This window comes from Anguilla rostrata, chromosome 2 (genome assembly GCF_018555375.3).
Source record: "Anguilla rostrata isolate EN2019 chromosome 2, ASM1855537v3, whole genome shotgun sequence".
In the NCBI taxonomy this organism is placed as follows: Eukaryota; Metazoa; Chordata; class Actinopteri; order Anguilliformes; family Anguillidae; genus Anguilla; species Anguilla rostrata.
The window spans coordinates 9,582,413-9,599,906 of NC_057934.1; the positions used below are offsets into that span (position 1 = coordinate 9,582,413).

At 45.3% G+C, this 17,494-nt stretch overlaps 3 protein-coding genes across 3 annotated transcripts; 1 reads left to right on the top strand and 2 right to left on the bottom strand.

Annotated features, from left to right (window-relative positions):
- Position 1: 1 nt before the first annotated feature.
- LOC135245541 (glycine N-acyltransferase-like protein 3) lies at positions 2-6,968 on the bottom strand. The gene is made up of 8 exons (XM_064318646.1): positions 6,847-6,968; positions 6,570-6,582; positions 4,561-4,579; positions 3,210-3,331; positions 2,840-2,947; positions 2,513-2,645; positions 1,904-2,030; positions 2-1,564 (listed from the first exon to the last, which is right to left on the bottom strand). The coding sequence occupies exons 2-8, from the start codon at positions 6,576-6,578 to the stop codon at positions 1,162-1,164; spliced, it is 921 nt and encodes a 306-aa protein (XP_064174716.1). The 5' UTR covers positions 6,579-6,582; positions 6,847-6,968; the 3' UTR covers positions 2-1,161.
- LOC135245549 (glycine N-acyltransferase-like protein 3) lies at positions 3,772-6,300 on the bottom strand. The gene is made up of 3 exons (XM_064318658.1): positions 6,168-6,300; positions 5,751-5,877; positions 3,772-5,428 (listed from the first exon to the last, which is right to left on the bottom strand). Exons 1-3 carry the CDS (start codon positions 6,259-6,261, stop codon positions 5,026-5,028), a joined length of 624 nt encoding a protein of 207 aa, XP_064174728.1. The 5' UTR covers positions 6,262-6,300; the 3' UTR covers positions 3,772-5,025.
- A 614-nt stretch (positions 6,969-7,582) lies between the features above and the next one.
- On the top strand, positions 7,583-17,416 carry aars2 (alanyl-tRNA synthetase 2, mitochondrial (putative)). The gene is made up of 22 exons (XM_064325176.1): positions 7,583-7,873; positions 8,556-8,744; positions 8,867-9,012; positions 9,386-9,577; positions 9,963-10,107; positions 10,316-10,456; positions 10,642-10,800; positions 11,061-11,099; positions 11,190-11,301; positions 11,637-11,764; positions 12,095-12,239; positions 12,405-12,574; positions 12,701-12,814; positions 12,976-13,116; positions 13,211-13,348; positions 13,494-13,597; positions 13,761-13,869; positions 14,184-14,306; positions 14,680-14,790; positions 15,143-15,226; positions 15,317-15,427; positions 15,594-17,416. The coding sequence occupies exons 1-22, from the start codon at positions 7,619-7,621 to the stop codon at positions 15,759-15,761; spliced, it is 3,024 nt and encodes a 1,007-aa protein (XP_064181246.1). The 5' UTR covers positions 7,583-7,618; the 3' UTR covers positions 15,762-17,416.
- The last annotated feature ends 78 nt before the right edge of the window (positions 17,417-17,494 follow it).

Sequence of the window (17,494 nt, forward strand, 5' to 3'; positions counted from 1 at the left end):
CCAGATTAAAGCAAAGAGATTTATTGAGTTACACAAAGTAGTCAACATTTAATCGAAAGACCAAGGTTTAACTGCCTTAAACAATGAATAGACAAAGACAAGCTAAAGTCAGGACAGAAATTAATGAAAGAAGATACCAAACCACAACTTGTTTCTCCCAAGGTGAATGTTGAAGGCAATAATCAGAACCTATCCCAACTCAGGAACCTTTCCCAGAGCTCAGGAACTTTTTGTGGGTGGCATTGTCGTGCAGTGGGCAGCACTGTCACCTCACACCAAGAAGGTACTGGGTTTGAATCCGGGCCTTTCTGTGTGGAGTTTGAATTTTCTCCCTGTGTTTGTGTGAGTTTCCTCCCACAGTCCAAAGACATGTAGTTAGGCTAACTGGAGACTCTAAAATGCCTATAGACATGAGTGTTTGAATGAATGGCGTGGGGGCCCTGCAATAGATTGGTGACCTGTCCAGGGTGTATTCCTGCCTCAAGCCTAATGCATGCTGGGATAGGATCTAGCACCCCCCGTAACCCTGCCCAAGAATAAGCGGGTATAGATAATGGATGGATGGAGGAACATTTTGCAGAACTAAAGGTCAATTTTGGTTCCTGGGACATGGTTCTTATCCCCCTTTGTTGTCCCTGCTTGTGAGGTATTACTATTCTAAGGTCTGCAAACTACTGGGGTGGAGCTTATAGCACTGAACATTGCGGATTAGTCAATCGCAATATTTGCGAGAATCGCCAAGGAGACCACAAGAGCCATTTTTAAATACTGGGAACAGAAAGACATTGAGGAACAGCTAGAGAGCAAGAACGTTTTGAAATGGAAAAAGAAAACCTGTCAAAATTGTGTACCAATGACGAGGTGCAAGCTTTGATCAGTATCTGGTCAGAGTAGAGGTGGAAAATCCAGGTTCAGAAAGTAATAGTCGTACCCATTATTTTGTTGCAATCATTTGGAATGACCTATTAGCAGAAATCTGAACAATCTAAAATCTAGGTATGTGACAGTGCTGACATATCTGCCAAACCCCTTTTGCAAAAGTATTTATATTTCAGTGAGACTAAACTGGCAAAATGTAGGTACACTTACAAGAAAAAAACCTATCAATTGCACTAGACATTAACAAACAGGGTCTGAGATCGGCACTTGCTCCTGGGACATTCATCTGGGGTTGAGTTGGAACCAAACTGGACGAAAGTCTGGCTTGTGACTGAAGCCCAGAGACATGAAGAGGCTGTAGGACGGGTTGTTGCCCTCTTCCACGAAAGCGTAGATGGGACGGCCTTGCTCCAGCAGTGCCCTGGCCATGGTGGTGACTAGCAGCCGGGCGTGGCCCTTACGCCTGTGCTCAGGTGAGGTGTAGAGCAGGCCGAGGGTGCCGTGGTGACTCATGAGCAGCCAGGACACTGGTGTGCCGTCCTCCGCGGTCACACACAAACTGGGGTAGTTAGAGATGTAGCTCACTATAGAGTTGTAGCTGCATTTGCTGGACCCATATTTCCATGTGCTGTTGACCAGCTCAGCATGGGCTGTGGTGAGCGGCTTTAGCCTGCTCGCTAAATTTCTAGTGACAGAGAGAAGAATCGCAACATTATTCAGGACAAGAACTAAATTACATTCAGATATTTAATATCATATGCTTTAAACACATTTCCATTTATACATCTGGACATTTAATAGGAGAATTCAGTTTAAGCACCTTGCTAAAGAGCTCCAACCACTAAGCTACAAACCCAATTATCGAACTAGTAGGGGCATGTGTGAACACTGATAATGTGCTGGCTGATTTATATATATGATATTTATTGATATTTGGTCTGTGGTTTTATTTCATGCGTTATTACTAAGTAGAAATCTGGCAAAGGTGAGGCTTGTGAACAATATGACACTAAGGTTTCTCTACCTTTCTGGGTCCTTGAGATGGTTGGAATCTTCAAGTGTCATTGCAAACATGAACCCCTGCATCTTTGTTGGTGTGTTTTTGCAAGCTGCCAGTTCCTTCACTGCATCCAGATGTTTGCCGTCAACCCCTTTAACAGAAGAGCATAAACACGAAGACCTAATGACTGACAGGCTTGTAAAATAATGGCCATACACAGAGCCTAATAGTCTCTAACAGTCATCAAAACCAGAAAGACTCCTGAGTTTCACATCTACTGTTGTATATGTCACAATGATGCCGTGAAAAATAAGTTGAATTCTATTATTTTATTATTGCATCATATTCTATTATTGCATATCTTTAGACAAAATGTAATATTAGACAACGGTAAACTGAGTAAACACAAAACCAGATTTTAAAAATTATTTCATTTATTTAATGAAAAAAGTTATCAAACACCCAGATTACCCATGTGAAAAAGCAATTGCCCCCTTAATTACATAAACAATTAACCTAATTTAATTGGTAATTTGATTCAGCTGACTGAACACAGCCAGGCTTGATTGCAGCCAGCCCTGATGAATCTAAACCTCACTCATGCTATAATCACAGGTTTACTATAATTTTCACCTGCCAATAATGTGAACTGGCTCCAGTCAAGAAGGCCACTGGTGCCAAGCAGGTTTTGTAAGCTCTCCTTGTCCTTGGCGTAGATGTGGCACATGTTGCAATCCCCCTCTCGGTCCTGATAATCCTGCCTTGACTAAACAGTAAAAGCAACTGTGCTCAGATCATTTTTGCATCAAGAGACCAGGGTAGAAATTCTGTTATCAGCGTTTTCTCCAATTGGATGTAAAGAAGAATTAAAGTTACCAAAACCTACAAATAGCACAAACAATACCAGAGAAGAACAGTTATACATTCTGTTCATTCATAAAACTCAGTGATTGGCCCTACCTGCAGTTTTGGCTTACAGATGATAGCCCTAAAGTCTGGCCAGGAATCAGAAATTACTTCCCAGTTATATGGTTTTCCTCTGTTGATATTATACAGACAGCCATAGACCTAGAAATAACAAAGCAGAAGATTTGGCATAATGTCAGTGTAATGTACAGTGGAACTGATATTTGTTTGTAGAGAGTGACGAACCAGTTATAAATTAATTGCAAAGAATATATGGAAAATTAAAATGCAAATATAAATATATGACAGAATGAGAACATTTAGATGTATACTGCCCATGTTTAAACTAACAGCAAGACCGATAATCGAGACAAGAGAGATTTGTTTTCCTTGGCCTGAACAGGAATATAAAACAGAGTTTTACCCTTAATGATTCCGGGAATGATCCTCTTAGGATGTGTTCGGCTGACTTCAACTCTTCAGTGCCCAGAACAAACATTCTACAATGTTTGCAGGTGTGGACCGCTGACTTGGATAAGCAGATAGCTACAAATATGATGAATTACTTATTTAACAAGTGGAATTTCTATCAATGTATCTATAGGTTATTTTAAACATTTAGTTCCAGTCGACAAGGAAGATCAGCTGTTAGATAATTTTTTTTCATAGCAGTACTTTGAAGGCAAACCTATTTTTATACAGTCCATGGCAAACATATCTCCATGGAAATGATATGTCAAAGCCCACCCACAAAGGAGAAAGGGAGAGGCGGATACGAATCTGGGACTGTCATTGGACAATTTCCGAATCCAGCAGTTTTTTTTACAGCTAACACCCTGATTTAATATTAAGCACTCAGATATATTTGATTTAATTTGTTAATTATTATCAACTATATCAATTATAAATGAAATTACCAAGTTCACTGATAGATAGAGAAACCTGCTGGATCAACCTTTATACAAATGTGGGCTATAACTCACAACCAGATTAAAACAAAGAGATTTACTGAGTTACACAAAGTAGTCAACATTTAATCTAAAGACCAAGGTTTAACTGCCTTAAACAATGAATAGACAAAGACAAGCTACAGTCACGAAATAAATAAATCAAAGAAGATACCAAACCACAACTTGTTTCTCCCAAGGTGAGTGTTGAAGGCAATAATCAGAACCTATCCCAGCTCAGGAAGCTTTCCCAGAGCTCAGGAACTTTTTGTGGGTGGCATGGTTGTGCAGTGGGCAGCCCTGTCACCTCACACCAAGAAGGTCCTTTCTGTGTGGAGTTTGCATGTTCTCCCTGTGTTTGTGTGAGGTTAGGCTAACTGGAGACTCTAAAGTGCCCATAGATATGAGTGTTTGAATGAATGGTGTGGGGGCCCTGAGATAGATTGGTGACCTGTCCAGGGTGTAATCCTCCCTTAAGAGCCATTTTTAAATACCGGGAACAGAAAAACATTGAGCAACAGCTAGAGAGCAAGAAAATTTTGAAATGGAAAAAGAAAATCTGTCAAAATTGTGTACCAATGACGAGGTGCAAGCTTTTATCAGTATCTGGTCAGAGCAGAGGTGGGAAATCCAGGTTCAGAAAGTAGTAGTCCTTCCCAGTATTTTGTTGCAATCACCTGGAATTACCTATTAGCAGAAATCTCCAGCCAGGAGGTAGAACTAATTAGTGAAATCAGCTGGATAAGTCTGCGGGGGGAAGAAGCACATGGCAGGACTTTTACTTTCTGACCCCTGGACTTTCCATTTCTGTGTCGGCGGATGACCTACAGGAGGAATTTGAGTCAAGGACTCATAATGAAACAGAGTACCAAAAGATTTCTTTGCCTATATCTGAACTGGGCGCAGACCATTCAGCCAAACAATATTGGCAATAAACAAACAAAAAAAAAAAAAATTTGAAGATTCCAAAAGAATTAAAGGCCACAACAACATACAGAAATGGCATCTTAAAAATGTAACCCTTGCTTTTTTCCTATCTCTTCTTCTTACTTATCTCCTCCAATCTAATCTTCATGGTTCTTGAGATGTGGTGAAGCAAAAGCAAACACTCTCCAGGAACTGTTTTAATTTAGCAATTTGGCAAATTTGCCAAAACCCTAATGTAGAAGTCTTTATATTTAAGTGAGACTAAACTGGAAAAGTATTGGTCCATTTACAAGAAGACAAAAAACCTATAAATTGTACCAGGCATTAAGAAACAGGGTTTGAGATCGTCACTTGCTCCTGGGACATTCATCTGGGGTTGAGCTGGAACCAAACTGCACGATAGTCTGGCTTGTGACTGAAGCCCAGAGACGTGAAGAGGCTGTAGGACGCGAGGTTGTCCTCTTCCACGAAACTGTAAACTGGACGGCCCTGCTCCAGCAGTGCCTTGGCCATGGTGGTGACCAGCAGCCGGGCGTGGCCCTTACGCCTGTGCTCAGGTGAGGTGTAGAGCAGGCCGAGGGCGCTGTGATGATACAGGAGCAGCCAGGACACTGGTGTGCCGTCCTCCGCGGTCACACACAAACTGGGGTAGTTAGAGATGTAGCTCACTATAGAATTGTAGCTGCTCTTGCTGGACCCGTGCTTCCATTGGCTGTTGACCAGCTCAGCATGGGCTGTGGTGAGCGGCTTTAGCCTGCTCGCTAAATCGCTAGTGACAGAGAGAAGAATCGCAACATTATTCAGGACAAGAACTTTATTCAATTACATTCAGATATTTATTATCCTATGCTTTAAACATATTTCCATTCATACATCTGGACATTCAGTTTAAGCACCTTGCTTAAGAGCTCCAACCACAAAGCTACAAACCCAATTATCTAACGGTTAGGGGCATGTGTGAACACTGATAATGTGCTGGCTGATTTATATATGTGATATTTATTGATATTTGGTCTGTGGTTTTATTTCATGCATTATTACTAGGAAGAAAGGTGAAGCTTGCATACAAAGTAGCACTAAGGTTTGTCTACCTTTCTGGGTCCTTGAGATGGCTGGCATCCTCAAGTATCATCACAAACATGACCAGCTCTGTCTCTGTTGGTGTGTTTTTGCAAGCTGCAAGTTCCTTCACTGCATCCAGATGTTTGCTGTCAACCCCTTTAACAGAAGCACATAAACACACTGCCTAATGATTGACAGGCCTGTAAAATATTGGTGATACACAGAGCCAGAGTGGGAGAGGCCTGGATCCAGAAGTCCAGCCATGAAAACCTGAAAGATTCTTGAGTTTTAAATCAACTGTTGTATATGGTCAACGTCATAATGGTACTCAGTATTTTATAGTAATCACTGATCATAGCACTGAAATTCAGCTGAAGCCTACATTTTTTTCCCATTGTGAAGTAATAGCCTGTATGCTATAATCAGGGGTTTACTGTAATTTTCACCTGCCAATAATGTGAACTGGCTCCAGTCAAGAAGGCCACTGGTGCCAAGTAGTTTTTGCAAGCTCCCCTTGTCCTTGGCGTAGATGTGGCACATGTTGCAATCCCCCTCTCGGTCCTGATAATCCTGCCTTGACTAAACAATAAAAGCAACTGCGCTTTGATCATTTTTGCATCAAGAGACCAGGGATGAAATTCAGTTTTCAGACTTTGGTCCAATTATAGGACTTATAGAAACATTCAAGTTACCAAACACCTACAAATTCTACATTCTATTAATTCATAAAACTGGGTGAAAACTACGCTCTACCTGATGTTTTGGCTTACAGATGATTGCCCTAAAGTTTGGCCAAGAATCAGCAATTACTTCCCAGTTATACGGTTTTCCTCTGTTGATATTATACAGACAGCCATACACCTAGAAATAACAAGACAAAATATTTGGTATAACGTCAGTGTAATGTACAGTGCAATTGATTTTTTTTTTTTTTTTGTAGAGAGTGAGGAACTAGTTACAAATTAATTGCAAAAAAATATGTGGAAAATTTAAATACAAATATATGAGAGAATGAGAACAATTAGATGTGTACTGCCCAAGTTTAAACTAACAGCAAGATTAAGAATAGAGACAGGAGAGATGAGTGGTCCTTGGCCTGAACCGTTATACAAATCGGTGTTTTACCTTCAGTGATTCTGGGAATAATCCTTTTAGGATTTGTTCTGCTGACTTCAACTCTTCAGTGCACAGAACATACATTCTGCAACCTCTGCAGGCGTGGGCCACTGACTTTGATAAGCAGACAGCTACAAATATAAGGAACTATTTTACAACGGGAATTTTCAACAAATAAAGTTACATAGAAGTATTTTTATTTTTTTTTTGTTAATGGGAAATAATATAATCTTGCACCGTCCTTACAGGTAGGCTAATTAAAGGTGCGGTATGTAAATTTGTTTTCGAACACTTTTGTTCATATTCGGTTGAATTTTCTTCACATTCCCACAGATAGTAATACGGTCAAAGCTTTTAAGAAAAATATATAACGGAATTAATGGGTTTCCCAGCGGTTGGGATACTACAAAAACTCCACCATTGCTCGACTTGTTATAATGCGAGCGCACATATTTTAAACAAAAAACACGGCGTCCGCAGGTCTGCTGTTGTTGACCAAATACATTTGTTGACAGTGACCTCACCTTTGTTTCTTGGGTCTGAATTCGTTGACGATTTAAACACAGCCTCTCAGTTTACTCAGAGACCTTTTCACAAACAATATGACACTTCAGTTTTATCAATGTAATGAAAGGTTTATTAAAAACATTCAGTTTCCGTTGACCAGGAAGTTCAGCTGTTTGCATTACTTTTTTTTCCGTTGTTGAGCTACAGTCTCTGTTGTTGAGGCTGCAGCAAAGCCTTTACCTTTGACCTCAGCAGTACGCTGCCAGTCCCAAAGATGGCTGCGTACATGAGGATTCCCAAAACATGCCAAGCTCTTTTAAACGCGAAATATTTCAGCTCAGTGATAGGCTTAAGGGCGCGCTTAGCCTTTACTTCTACGGCGAGACATGCCGAATTCACGTCAAAAAGAGTACGAAGTATGTTTACTGAATTCTTCAGAGATCGGCACCGACACAAGCTTGTGCAGTCCTCTCCAGTGCGACCGCGAGGGGACCCAAGCCTCTTGTTCGTCAATGCAGGCATGAACCAGGTAACTGACAGCTGTCAACGCACTGTCAGTAGTATTTGCCTGAGATCTATAACACTGCTTAAATCGGCCACAGCATGTGGACATTTTCAGCGCATACGGGGTGCCCTTTTGAACGTGTTGTTCCTTAAAATATGCCAGTGCTTTGTTATTTAGATCCGCTGCAGTTATGCATTTACTGCCGTAAACTGTTGACTTGCTTTATAGATGGCAACTAGATCGCTATGGTAAAGTAGCTAGCCTGTGTAGCTACTAACACAATACAATGTGTTACTGGTTAATGTAACATTAGTTACTGCTTAATTTTTCTCCAGTCTCCCTTTTGGTTTGCAAAGAAGAAGCACGTTAATTCACCGAACAGCACAAATACAGGTGTAAACCAAAGGAATATATCCAAAAACCGTAAACGTTTGTGGATCTTGGGTTCAGCTAGAATATTCGGATGCAGTACTGTGCTGTTTACGACCTCACAGGACATCACAGTCTGCTGTACATTTCCTGGACAGGCTGTGTCAGCTCTGAAATCCTTAATGAATTAAATTAGCAACCTACCCAACTATGCCCTACTTCAACTGAAAGCATAGTGCACAGTGTGTCACAGGCCTGTGTTAGGTTATTGGGATGTTTGGTAATGATAAGTGTTGCTGGCTGATTTGTGGTTTGAATTGCTCCTCTGCTCTCCCAGTTCAAGCCCATCTTCCTGGGCGCGGTGGACCCTCGCAGCGAGATGGCGCATTACCGGCGGGTGGTGAACAGTCAGAAATGCGTCCGCGCCGGCGGCAAGCACAACGACCTGGACGACGTGGGCCGGGATGTCTACCATCACACCTTCTTCGAGATGCTGGGAAACTGGTCCTTCGGAGACTACTTCAAGGTCTGTCTGTCTGTCTGTCCAGCTCCTGCACTTGTCCAGACTTTTGTGTGATGACAGTTCCCGGATAGACAGACCCTTGACAGGACGGACGGATGAGAGCGCGTGGGATTTCTCTGTTTCAGGAAGAGGCCTGCTCCATGGCCTGGGAGCTGCTGACGGAGGTGTACGGGATCCCGCCGGATCGGCTGTACGTGTCGTACTTTGGCGGGGACGCCGCTCTGGGGCTGGCGGCTGACGAGGAAACGCGGGAAATCTGGCTGAGCCTGGGGTAGGCCCCCTCCCCTGTGCCCCCCGCCCTCAGCAACTCTACACAGACGTCATGATGTAAATCTAACAGGAATGAATCTCCTCATTCCAAAGACCCAGTGAACAATCCAGCCTGGAAAAGGGTGAAGAACACACAACGGTGTGTTCTGTTACAAAATACAAAATACATCCCAAGTAAATGTATCTATAAGCTACCGTGAAAATGGGGGAGTTGTACATTGCTTTGAAGGTGGTGCAGGGCGATAAACCATGCAGGGACGGAGGTCAGCAGCTAGTATTGCATATGAAATACATACACTAATACACCTTGCTGCACCTGATTGCACACTGCACCTCTGTCTCTGTCTCTGTCTCCTCACCTGGAACCCCTGCAGGGTCCCACCAAGTAGCGTCCTGCCGTTTGGGATGAGGGAGAATTTTTGGGAGATGGGGGAGACGGGGCCCTGCGGTCCGTGCACGGAGATCCACTACGATCATGTAGGGGGGCGGAACGCGGCCAGCCTGGTGAACCAGGACAGCCCGGAGGTGGTTGAGATCTGGAACCTGGTCTTCATGCAGTACACCAGGTACACAGATCTAACCTGGAGCTGTGATTCTGTCAGTAACTGAACGTGCGGGGCTGTCAGTGGCTCAGTGTGTCAGTGACTCAGTGTATCAGTGTTAAGGCTGCACCAGAGCCACCAGAAACATAACAAAGTTGACACCAGGTTTGAAAGAAAGGAAAAGATTTTATTCACCAAAAGCAAGTAGGCATGCAAACGTGCTTAGGGTTCAGAGGCTCAGGGTGTCTGTGGCTCTATGTGTCTGTGGCTCAGTGTGTCAGTGACTCAGTCAGTGGCTCAGGGTGTCTGTGACTCAGTCGGTGGCTCAGTGTGTCTGTGGCTCCGGGCGTCTGTGACTCAGTCAGTGGCTCAGAGTGTCTGTGTCTGTGTTTAACTCTTGCTCCTGCAGGGAGGTGGACGGCAGCCTGCGGCCCCTCCCCCAGCTCAGTGTGGATACCGGGATGGGCCTGGAGCGGCTGGTCACCGTCCTGCAGGGCCAGCGCTCCAACTACGACACCGACCTGTTCACCCCTCTGCTGTCTGCCATTCACCAGGTACCCTCTCTTACCTGCTGTTCAAATGGTACCCTCTCTTATCTGTTCAACTGGTACCCTCTCTTATCTGTTCACCAGGTACCCTTCCTTAGCTGTTCAACTGGTACCCTCTCTTCCTGTACTCTTTAAAGGGACAGGGGCTTCCTATTTATGATAGAACAGAGAAAAGTGCCCTGACCCTGCTGTCTCTCCCCCCCCCCCCCCCCAGAGCTCCAGGTGTCCGGAGTACCGCGGCCGAAGGACGTCCCCGGAACAGGCCCGCATGACGGAATTGGTGGACACGTCCGGCGGTACCAGCAGTCCTCGCATGACTCCACATCTCGACACCCTGTTCCGTCTCCATCGACCCGTGAGTCTTAGCCCAGCATGTCCATTCAGCGCCGAGTGAGTCCCCTTAGCCCAGCAGGGTGTCTCCATTCAGACACCGAGTGAGTCCCCTTAGCCCAGCAGGGTGTCTCCGCTCAGACACCGAGTGAGTCCAGTTAGTGCTATGCTGCACTGCAGGTGTTTGCAGAGGGGAGGGGCCATTAGCAGGAATCAGCTAAGTGTGTGTGTGTGTGCGTGTGTGTGTGTGTGTTCTGCAGGCTGGTGTTGAGGCGCATTCTACGGCGGGCGGTGCGTTACTCCACAGAGGTGCTGCTGGCCCCCCCGGGGACGCTGGCCAGCCTGGTCCCCACTGTGGCCCAAATACTGGTGCGTCTCGGCCAGGGCGGAAATTGAAATTGAAAACAACAGAGTTCTAGAACACTGACTAAATCAAATAAAAGACATTCCGAAAAGCCTTCTCTTTAAACGGTTGATTAATTAGTTAAGTACAGAGTGACAAGAAAAACCAGCAGAATCTGCAGCTCTATAGGGTCATGGTGTGGGAGGCCTGGTGTATACAGTATTCTGTACTTGCTGTGATATTTGTTTCTGTATCACTGACACTCTTCCTGTACTTTCTCTTACAGGGTGAAGCCTATCCTGAACTGTACAGAGAAACTGTGAGGGTGAGCTGATTGGGTGCATTTACATGGCCTTACAGTATGTTCCATAAAATCAGAACCCTATTAATACCGTACTACAATGTGTGCCTCTAGATCATGGACATCATCAACGACAACGAAGCCCAGTTTCTCTCCTCCTTAAAGCAGGGGAGGGGTGTGATTGACAGAACCCTCCAGAAGATGGGCGGGGCCCAGCTGTTTCCAGGTGAGTGACTCATGTGACATGTCACACGATAATAACAGACACACATTTAACATGCATTAGCTTCCTATGCAGAATAAATGTAGCTGACTTAAAGAGCGCATGTTCTAGCTAAGATTTTGTCACTGTATAGGACATGGATGATAGCATTAGGTATAGATAAGCTAATGTATCTAATTTATTAACTGGTTGCCTTTGTTGTATTATGCCACCATTTATTAGTGACTTTGAGAGTCTTGTCAGTTCGCAGAGTCAGATTAATGTATTTTGCTTAGTAGATTTTGGTATTAATGTACCTACTCTTGCCACCTGTCTATCAAACCCATACTGCCCATCAGGGTCTGTTGCCTGGTCACTGCATCGCAACCTTGGCTTTCCCTTGGACCTGATTGGCTTAATGCTGGAGGAGAGGGGCGTGACCATGGATACAGAGGCTGTGGATAGGCTAGCGGCAGAAGAAGAAAAGGTCAGTTGTTCTTTTGTGTGATACCATAAATATCTACCATTGAAGGTTAAAATACATTTTTAAGTCTGACCCTATGAGGTGAACAGTGTTAATGTTAAATTCCCTATTAGTTGTAGTCCCTAAAGGAAAATTACTAAAGGTAAATTCCACACTGATATCAGGAACACAATTTTACTTTGGAGCTGGCCGGGTCATGCAGTGGAGGTTAGAAATCCTTGGGTGCTGGATACTCTCTAGTTCGTAGGTAAATGATGGGCTGAATGGCCTGTTCTCCTCATTATGCATTTGTATATGGTTAATGTGGAACCCCTGTGTTTTGGGGTCCTGCAGTTGAAGACTCATACCGAGGGTCCTAACAGAGAGAGCTGTACTGAGCTGGATCTGCACAGTCTCTCAGCACTGCAGGGGGCGGGGATTCCCCACACTGACGATTCTCCAAAATACCGCTATTCCCTGGACCAGGATGGCCGATATGGTGAGTGCGTGATTGTGAGTGTCAGTGTATGTCTGTATGTCTGTATGTGTGTGTGTGTGTCTATATGAGTGTGTGTGTGCTTGTGTGCGTGTGTGTGTATACGTGTGTGTGTGTGTGTGTGTGTGTGTGAGAGTGTGTTTCTCTAACCTCGCTCCTCTCTCTCAGTGTTCCCGTCCTGCTGGTCCACGGTGCGAGCCCTGTACAGCTCACAGTCTCTGGTGTCGGAGGTGCGGGAGGGGCAGAGGTGTGGGGTGGTCCTGGATCAGACCTGCTTCTACGCTGAGCAGGGAGGCCAGACCCACGACCAGGGCTACTTCATCCGGGACGGGCTGCAGGTACCCTCTCTGCACAGGTGTGCCTATGCCAACACCTTTACCTGGCCAGAGCCCCTGTTGGAGACACTGCTGGGGAATATAATTAACTCATTTTATTACAGTGATTTGCTGTCCTGTTCTGTGCAGGACGTCCTGTTCGCAGTGGAGGCAGTGCAGCAGGTGGGCGGGTACGTGGTCCACCAGGTAACCGCCGGCGACGCCCTGCGGACTGGTGACAGGGTCCAGCTGTTTGTAGACACGGTGCGTGTTACCAAGGTGACCCAGCTCTGTGCCGGTCGGGAGGGGGCTATGTTTTCGTTGGAGGTGACGCGTCTGCTGCGCAGTCCCCAGGGCTGTCCGTGGGTGGGGTGGGGGGGTATGTTTTGTGTTTATGGAGGTGACCATCCTCTGTCTCGCCACAGGCACACAGACTGGCCTGTATGGTGAAGCACACGGCGACACACGTCCTCAACTTCTCGCTCCGGCAGCTGCTGGGGGAGGGGGTGGAGCAGAGGGGGTCTCACGTCACGCCCGACCGGCTGCGTTTCGACTTCAGCGTGAGGGTGAGAACGCGGCCAAGCCCCGGCTGTGGCGGGAAAATGCGGCCATTTGAAGAACGGGAGTTCAACGTCTCCCTTTCCCTCCTGCCGTCTCCAGGGCTCTCTGAACGTCCAGCAGCTCCAGGAAGTCGAGCAGAAGGTGCAGGAAGTCATCGCGCAGAACGAGGATGTGTACGTCCAGGAGCTGCCGCTGGCCCTGGCCAAACACATACCCGGCCTGAGAACAGTGGATGAGGTAAGGGGACCCCCCCTCCCTCAACACCCAGGGATATAACCCTTGGGGCCCCTCCCTGGGGACCCAACCCTTGGGCCCCACCCCAGCCCAGCATAGGCAGAAGAAAGCTGGTGGGCTTAAGCGGGATCATGTTTGTGCGTTGCAGGTGTACCCGGATCCAGTCAGGGTGGTGTCTGTGGGAATCCCTGTTCCTGACCTGACCAACTCTTCCACTGACCGGCCGACATCTGTGGAGCTTTGCTGTGGAACGTAAGATTATCTACTAGGAAAACGTTCACAGTATTTATTACTGATTTACATGGCTTAATGCAAGGGTTTGTAACTACAAATCTGGGGATTCCTTGAGCCTCTGTGGATGGTCTCTGACAGACAGGAAGTGAGATCAGCAGTGACTGCCTGTGTGTGTTTTCAGACACTTGCTGAGGACGGGGGAGATCCATGACTTTGTCATTGTGGCAGAGAGACAGCTGGTGAAGGGAGTGAGCCGGGTCGTGGCTGTCACTGGAGAGGAAGCTCGAAAGGCCAGTTTATTTCACCTTATCAAATACATTCAGCCATTCCTAGGAGACACATTTTAAAGGCCACACTACTGGCTTACCTCAGTGTCTCTTGGAGTGATTTCTCCTGTAGCTACTGTTCACGCTTTCCCTTGGAGAGAAGCCTGCTGGTTTTCATTGTTACTCAGTAGTTTCCTCATCCTAGGCAGGGCACTGCAGTTGTATCTTTGTGCAAGGCACCTCATCTAAATTGCTCAGTAAATATCCAGTTGTATAATGGCTCTGGATAAGAGCATGTGTCCGATGCCTGTGATGTAAGAGCTATTTCTGACTCACAGGCCCGTGAGGCGGGGCACACCCTGGTCCAGGAGGTGGAGTCTTTGTCGGCACGGCTACCGTCTGCAGGCTCCGCCCTCTGCACTGCACACAGGCTATCCAAAGAAGTGGGCCAGCTGACTGATGTACATGAAGCCGCCGTTTGCACTTACGCTATGACCTCATCATTCCTACACCCTCATTAATGTTCCCTACACCGTCATTAGCACTCCTGACACCCTCATTTGCTATGTAGTAGACTATGATCCCTGTGTTTACCATTAGCGTCATTGGCTGTGTTTCCCTGTGATTAGCGTTAGCAGCATTGACTGTGTTTTCCTGTGGTTAGCGTTAGCAGCATTGGCTGTGTTTTCCTGTGGTTAGCGTTAGCAGCAGTGACTCAGTTTCCCTGTGATTAGCATTAGCAGCACTGACTCTGTTTCCCTGTGGTTATAGTGTTAGCAGTTTGCGTTTGCCCGTGGTTACCGTTAGCATTAGCGCGTCTGGTCTCTGTTCCAGGTGGTGGAAAACGTGCTCATGCCACAGTGGCAGAGGAAAGAGCTCCATCATCGTCTGAAAGCGATGCAGAGATCCACCAACACTGCCATCAGGAAGCTGGAGACCAGCGAGGTACAGCGCACACCTTCCTGTTTCTGTTACAACCGTAACAGCAGCCTCTGAACCGTAACGAGCTGTTTATCGTTCCTTACTCTCTTAGCTTCACATTTGATCAGAAATAGCTACGTGTGCAATAACGTGTACACGGTCCACTTTTAATCAGTCAGATTCACCAATGCTGTTGGTGGAAGTGGGATTTTTAGAGAAGAATATTGATTACCACTGCAGTGGAACTGTGTTTTCTACAGCTGAATATGAGTTATTACCTCCCAGATGGCAAATTACGGGGGGTAATAATTGTATGTTATGGTGTTTTATGGTGTTTCAATAGTGTCTTAATTTTGTTCCATCTGCTTACCCCCAGGCCGCAGGGAAAGCCCACGTCCTGCTGGAGAAACACGGCAGTAAGGCTGTGGTTGTGGACACTGTGGAGGCAGATTCAATATCAGTACGGTCCTCCTCGTTCTCACTAACTGCTCTTTTAAAACATTACATGTAGACCCAGTCAGGCTGTGTAAACTCTGTCCGGGCCCCACAGGTGGTGATGAAGGTGGTGAATCAGTACAGTGATCGGGCCCCGGGGACCAAGGTCATGCTCCTGTCCCACCTGCAGTCCGGGAGGGTCCTGTGTGCCTGTCAGGTGCCCAAGGTACAGCCCCGGGGGGTTAGGGTTAGTGTAGTGGGTGGTGGGGAGGGGATGGAGTTAATTACGGATGCATGTGTGTGTTTGGGGTGTAATTAGAGTAAAGTGTATGTGTTTTCGGGTGCTGGCCGCCATATGATCAGACTGTATTTGAAACCCTTTTCCCCCGCAGGGCTGCAGTGCTCTCTCTGCCAGTGACTGGGCCCTGGCCGTCTGCAGCCACCTGGGGGGCAACGCAGGGGGGTCCTCTACTGTTGCCAAGGGAACAGGAAACACGCAGGACATCACAGAGGCCCTCCGGTGGGCCGAGGAGTTTGCCTGCACCAAGTCCCAACACTGACCCAACACACTGACCCAGTACCAACCCAACACTGACCCACACACGGACCCAATACCAACTCAACGCTTACCCAATACCAACCCAAAACAGACCCAATGCACTGGTCCAGTGCCAATCCAGCTCTGACCGAACAGAATGACCTAACATGACCTAACATTGACCCATCGCACCAACTAAACACTAACCTCCACAACAGACTCCCAACACAGACCCCCAAGACAGAGACTCAACACTGACCCAACACACCGACCTAACACCCTACACTGAAGCCCAGGACCACTTACTGGGATTTGTAAGTGTATCTGTATGCAGTATCTAAAGTACAGCTTATTTATGATAAGCAAGTGTGTCACTGGCTGGTTCCAGATGTATGCAGTTATATGTAAAATATGTAAATAATTGCTATTAATTTCACTTGAAATGAAGTAAGTCTGAAGATGTTTTTGCATAACCTGGGTTCTGTATAAACATCAGAGGCTGAGTTTTCTCTCAGGTTTCTTATACTGTGTTTATGCTGAAAATGGGGGTTGCTCTTGAAAACTGTAGAAGGGCTTGCTGCATCTTTGGTTTTGTTTTTCTTGGGACTGTAGTTCACTCAGTTCCCAACTTAAGTGGGAATAAGGACTGATATCTAAAGGCTTAGATCTTCATTATTCTAAATAATATGATACTTTTTCATACTTTGGACTCCCAGGGAACTGAATGTACAAAACTGTCTGTATTTCCTTTGTTTAAGGAAACATTTGTTACATTTTGTGTGAGATCGTGCTCCCACTATTTAGACCTTCTGGACCTTGCAAGAGTGATAACACAGGGAAACAAAAATCAAAATCATGTTTGTGTGTAAGAAAGTCTGACAGGACTAGAAGAAAATCCAAAGCAATGCTTTCATTTTTGTAGTTTATTGAGGTATAATGTAGTAATGGTAAGCCTTACGTATTTGCACGTCCTTCAATATTAAACCATTAAAAAAACTCATCAACTGGCAGAGGCTTACAGTATTAAAGCTACTACATTAGCAATGCTGTCTTTAAATATGCTTTCTGACATCTGCTATATCCTATATCTGCCATCTATAGAGATCAACTGCCATTTTTGATGAGAAAACTTTCAATATGCATCAAATGATGAGCCTCAGAATTCTCATTTGTTTAGCGATTTTTGTTTTAATCCCTTCAAATGCTTCTGGATGATAATTATGACAATTTACATAGCTCACATGGTCTTTTAAATAGTACCCCCTTTGCCACCTAAAAATTTTATAAATATGCGCAATGTTGGATTTATTACTGTTTCTCCACTAGGCTACATTTCAGCTTACGACTTATGAGTACAAAGCAGATGTTTCTTTACTTGTAGAGTAGCAGAAGAGTAACTACAGTGTACAAGATGGGGATGTAAATCCATATTAATAAATTAATAATTGCCAAATTAACCCTTGAAATAAATTGGCAACATCTTTGTGTTTGTAATGTACAGTTCTGTCACTTGCATTGCAATTGTGAAATACACTGTACTTTATATCTTGGGTCTCTTCATTATACACCATCTTTCATAGCAAAATTCTCCAGAAAAGAGCTAGACTAAAAGGATAGAATGTGCATAACTGTATATATCAAGTTGAAATGAATTAATGGAATGCCACTACAACGATAGATACTAATACATTCCACTACAATCTTTCCCTAACCTTTCCATAGCCACATCACATGCAGTCAAGACATAATTCAGAA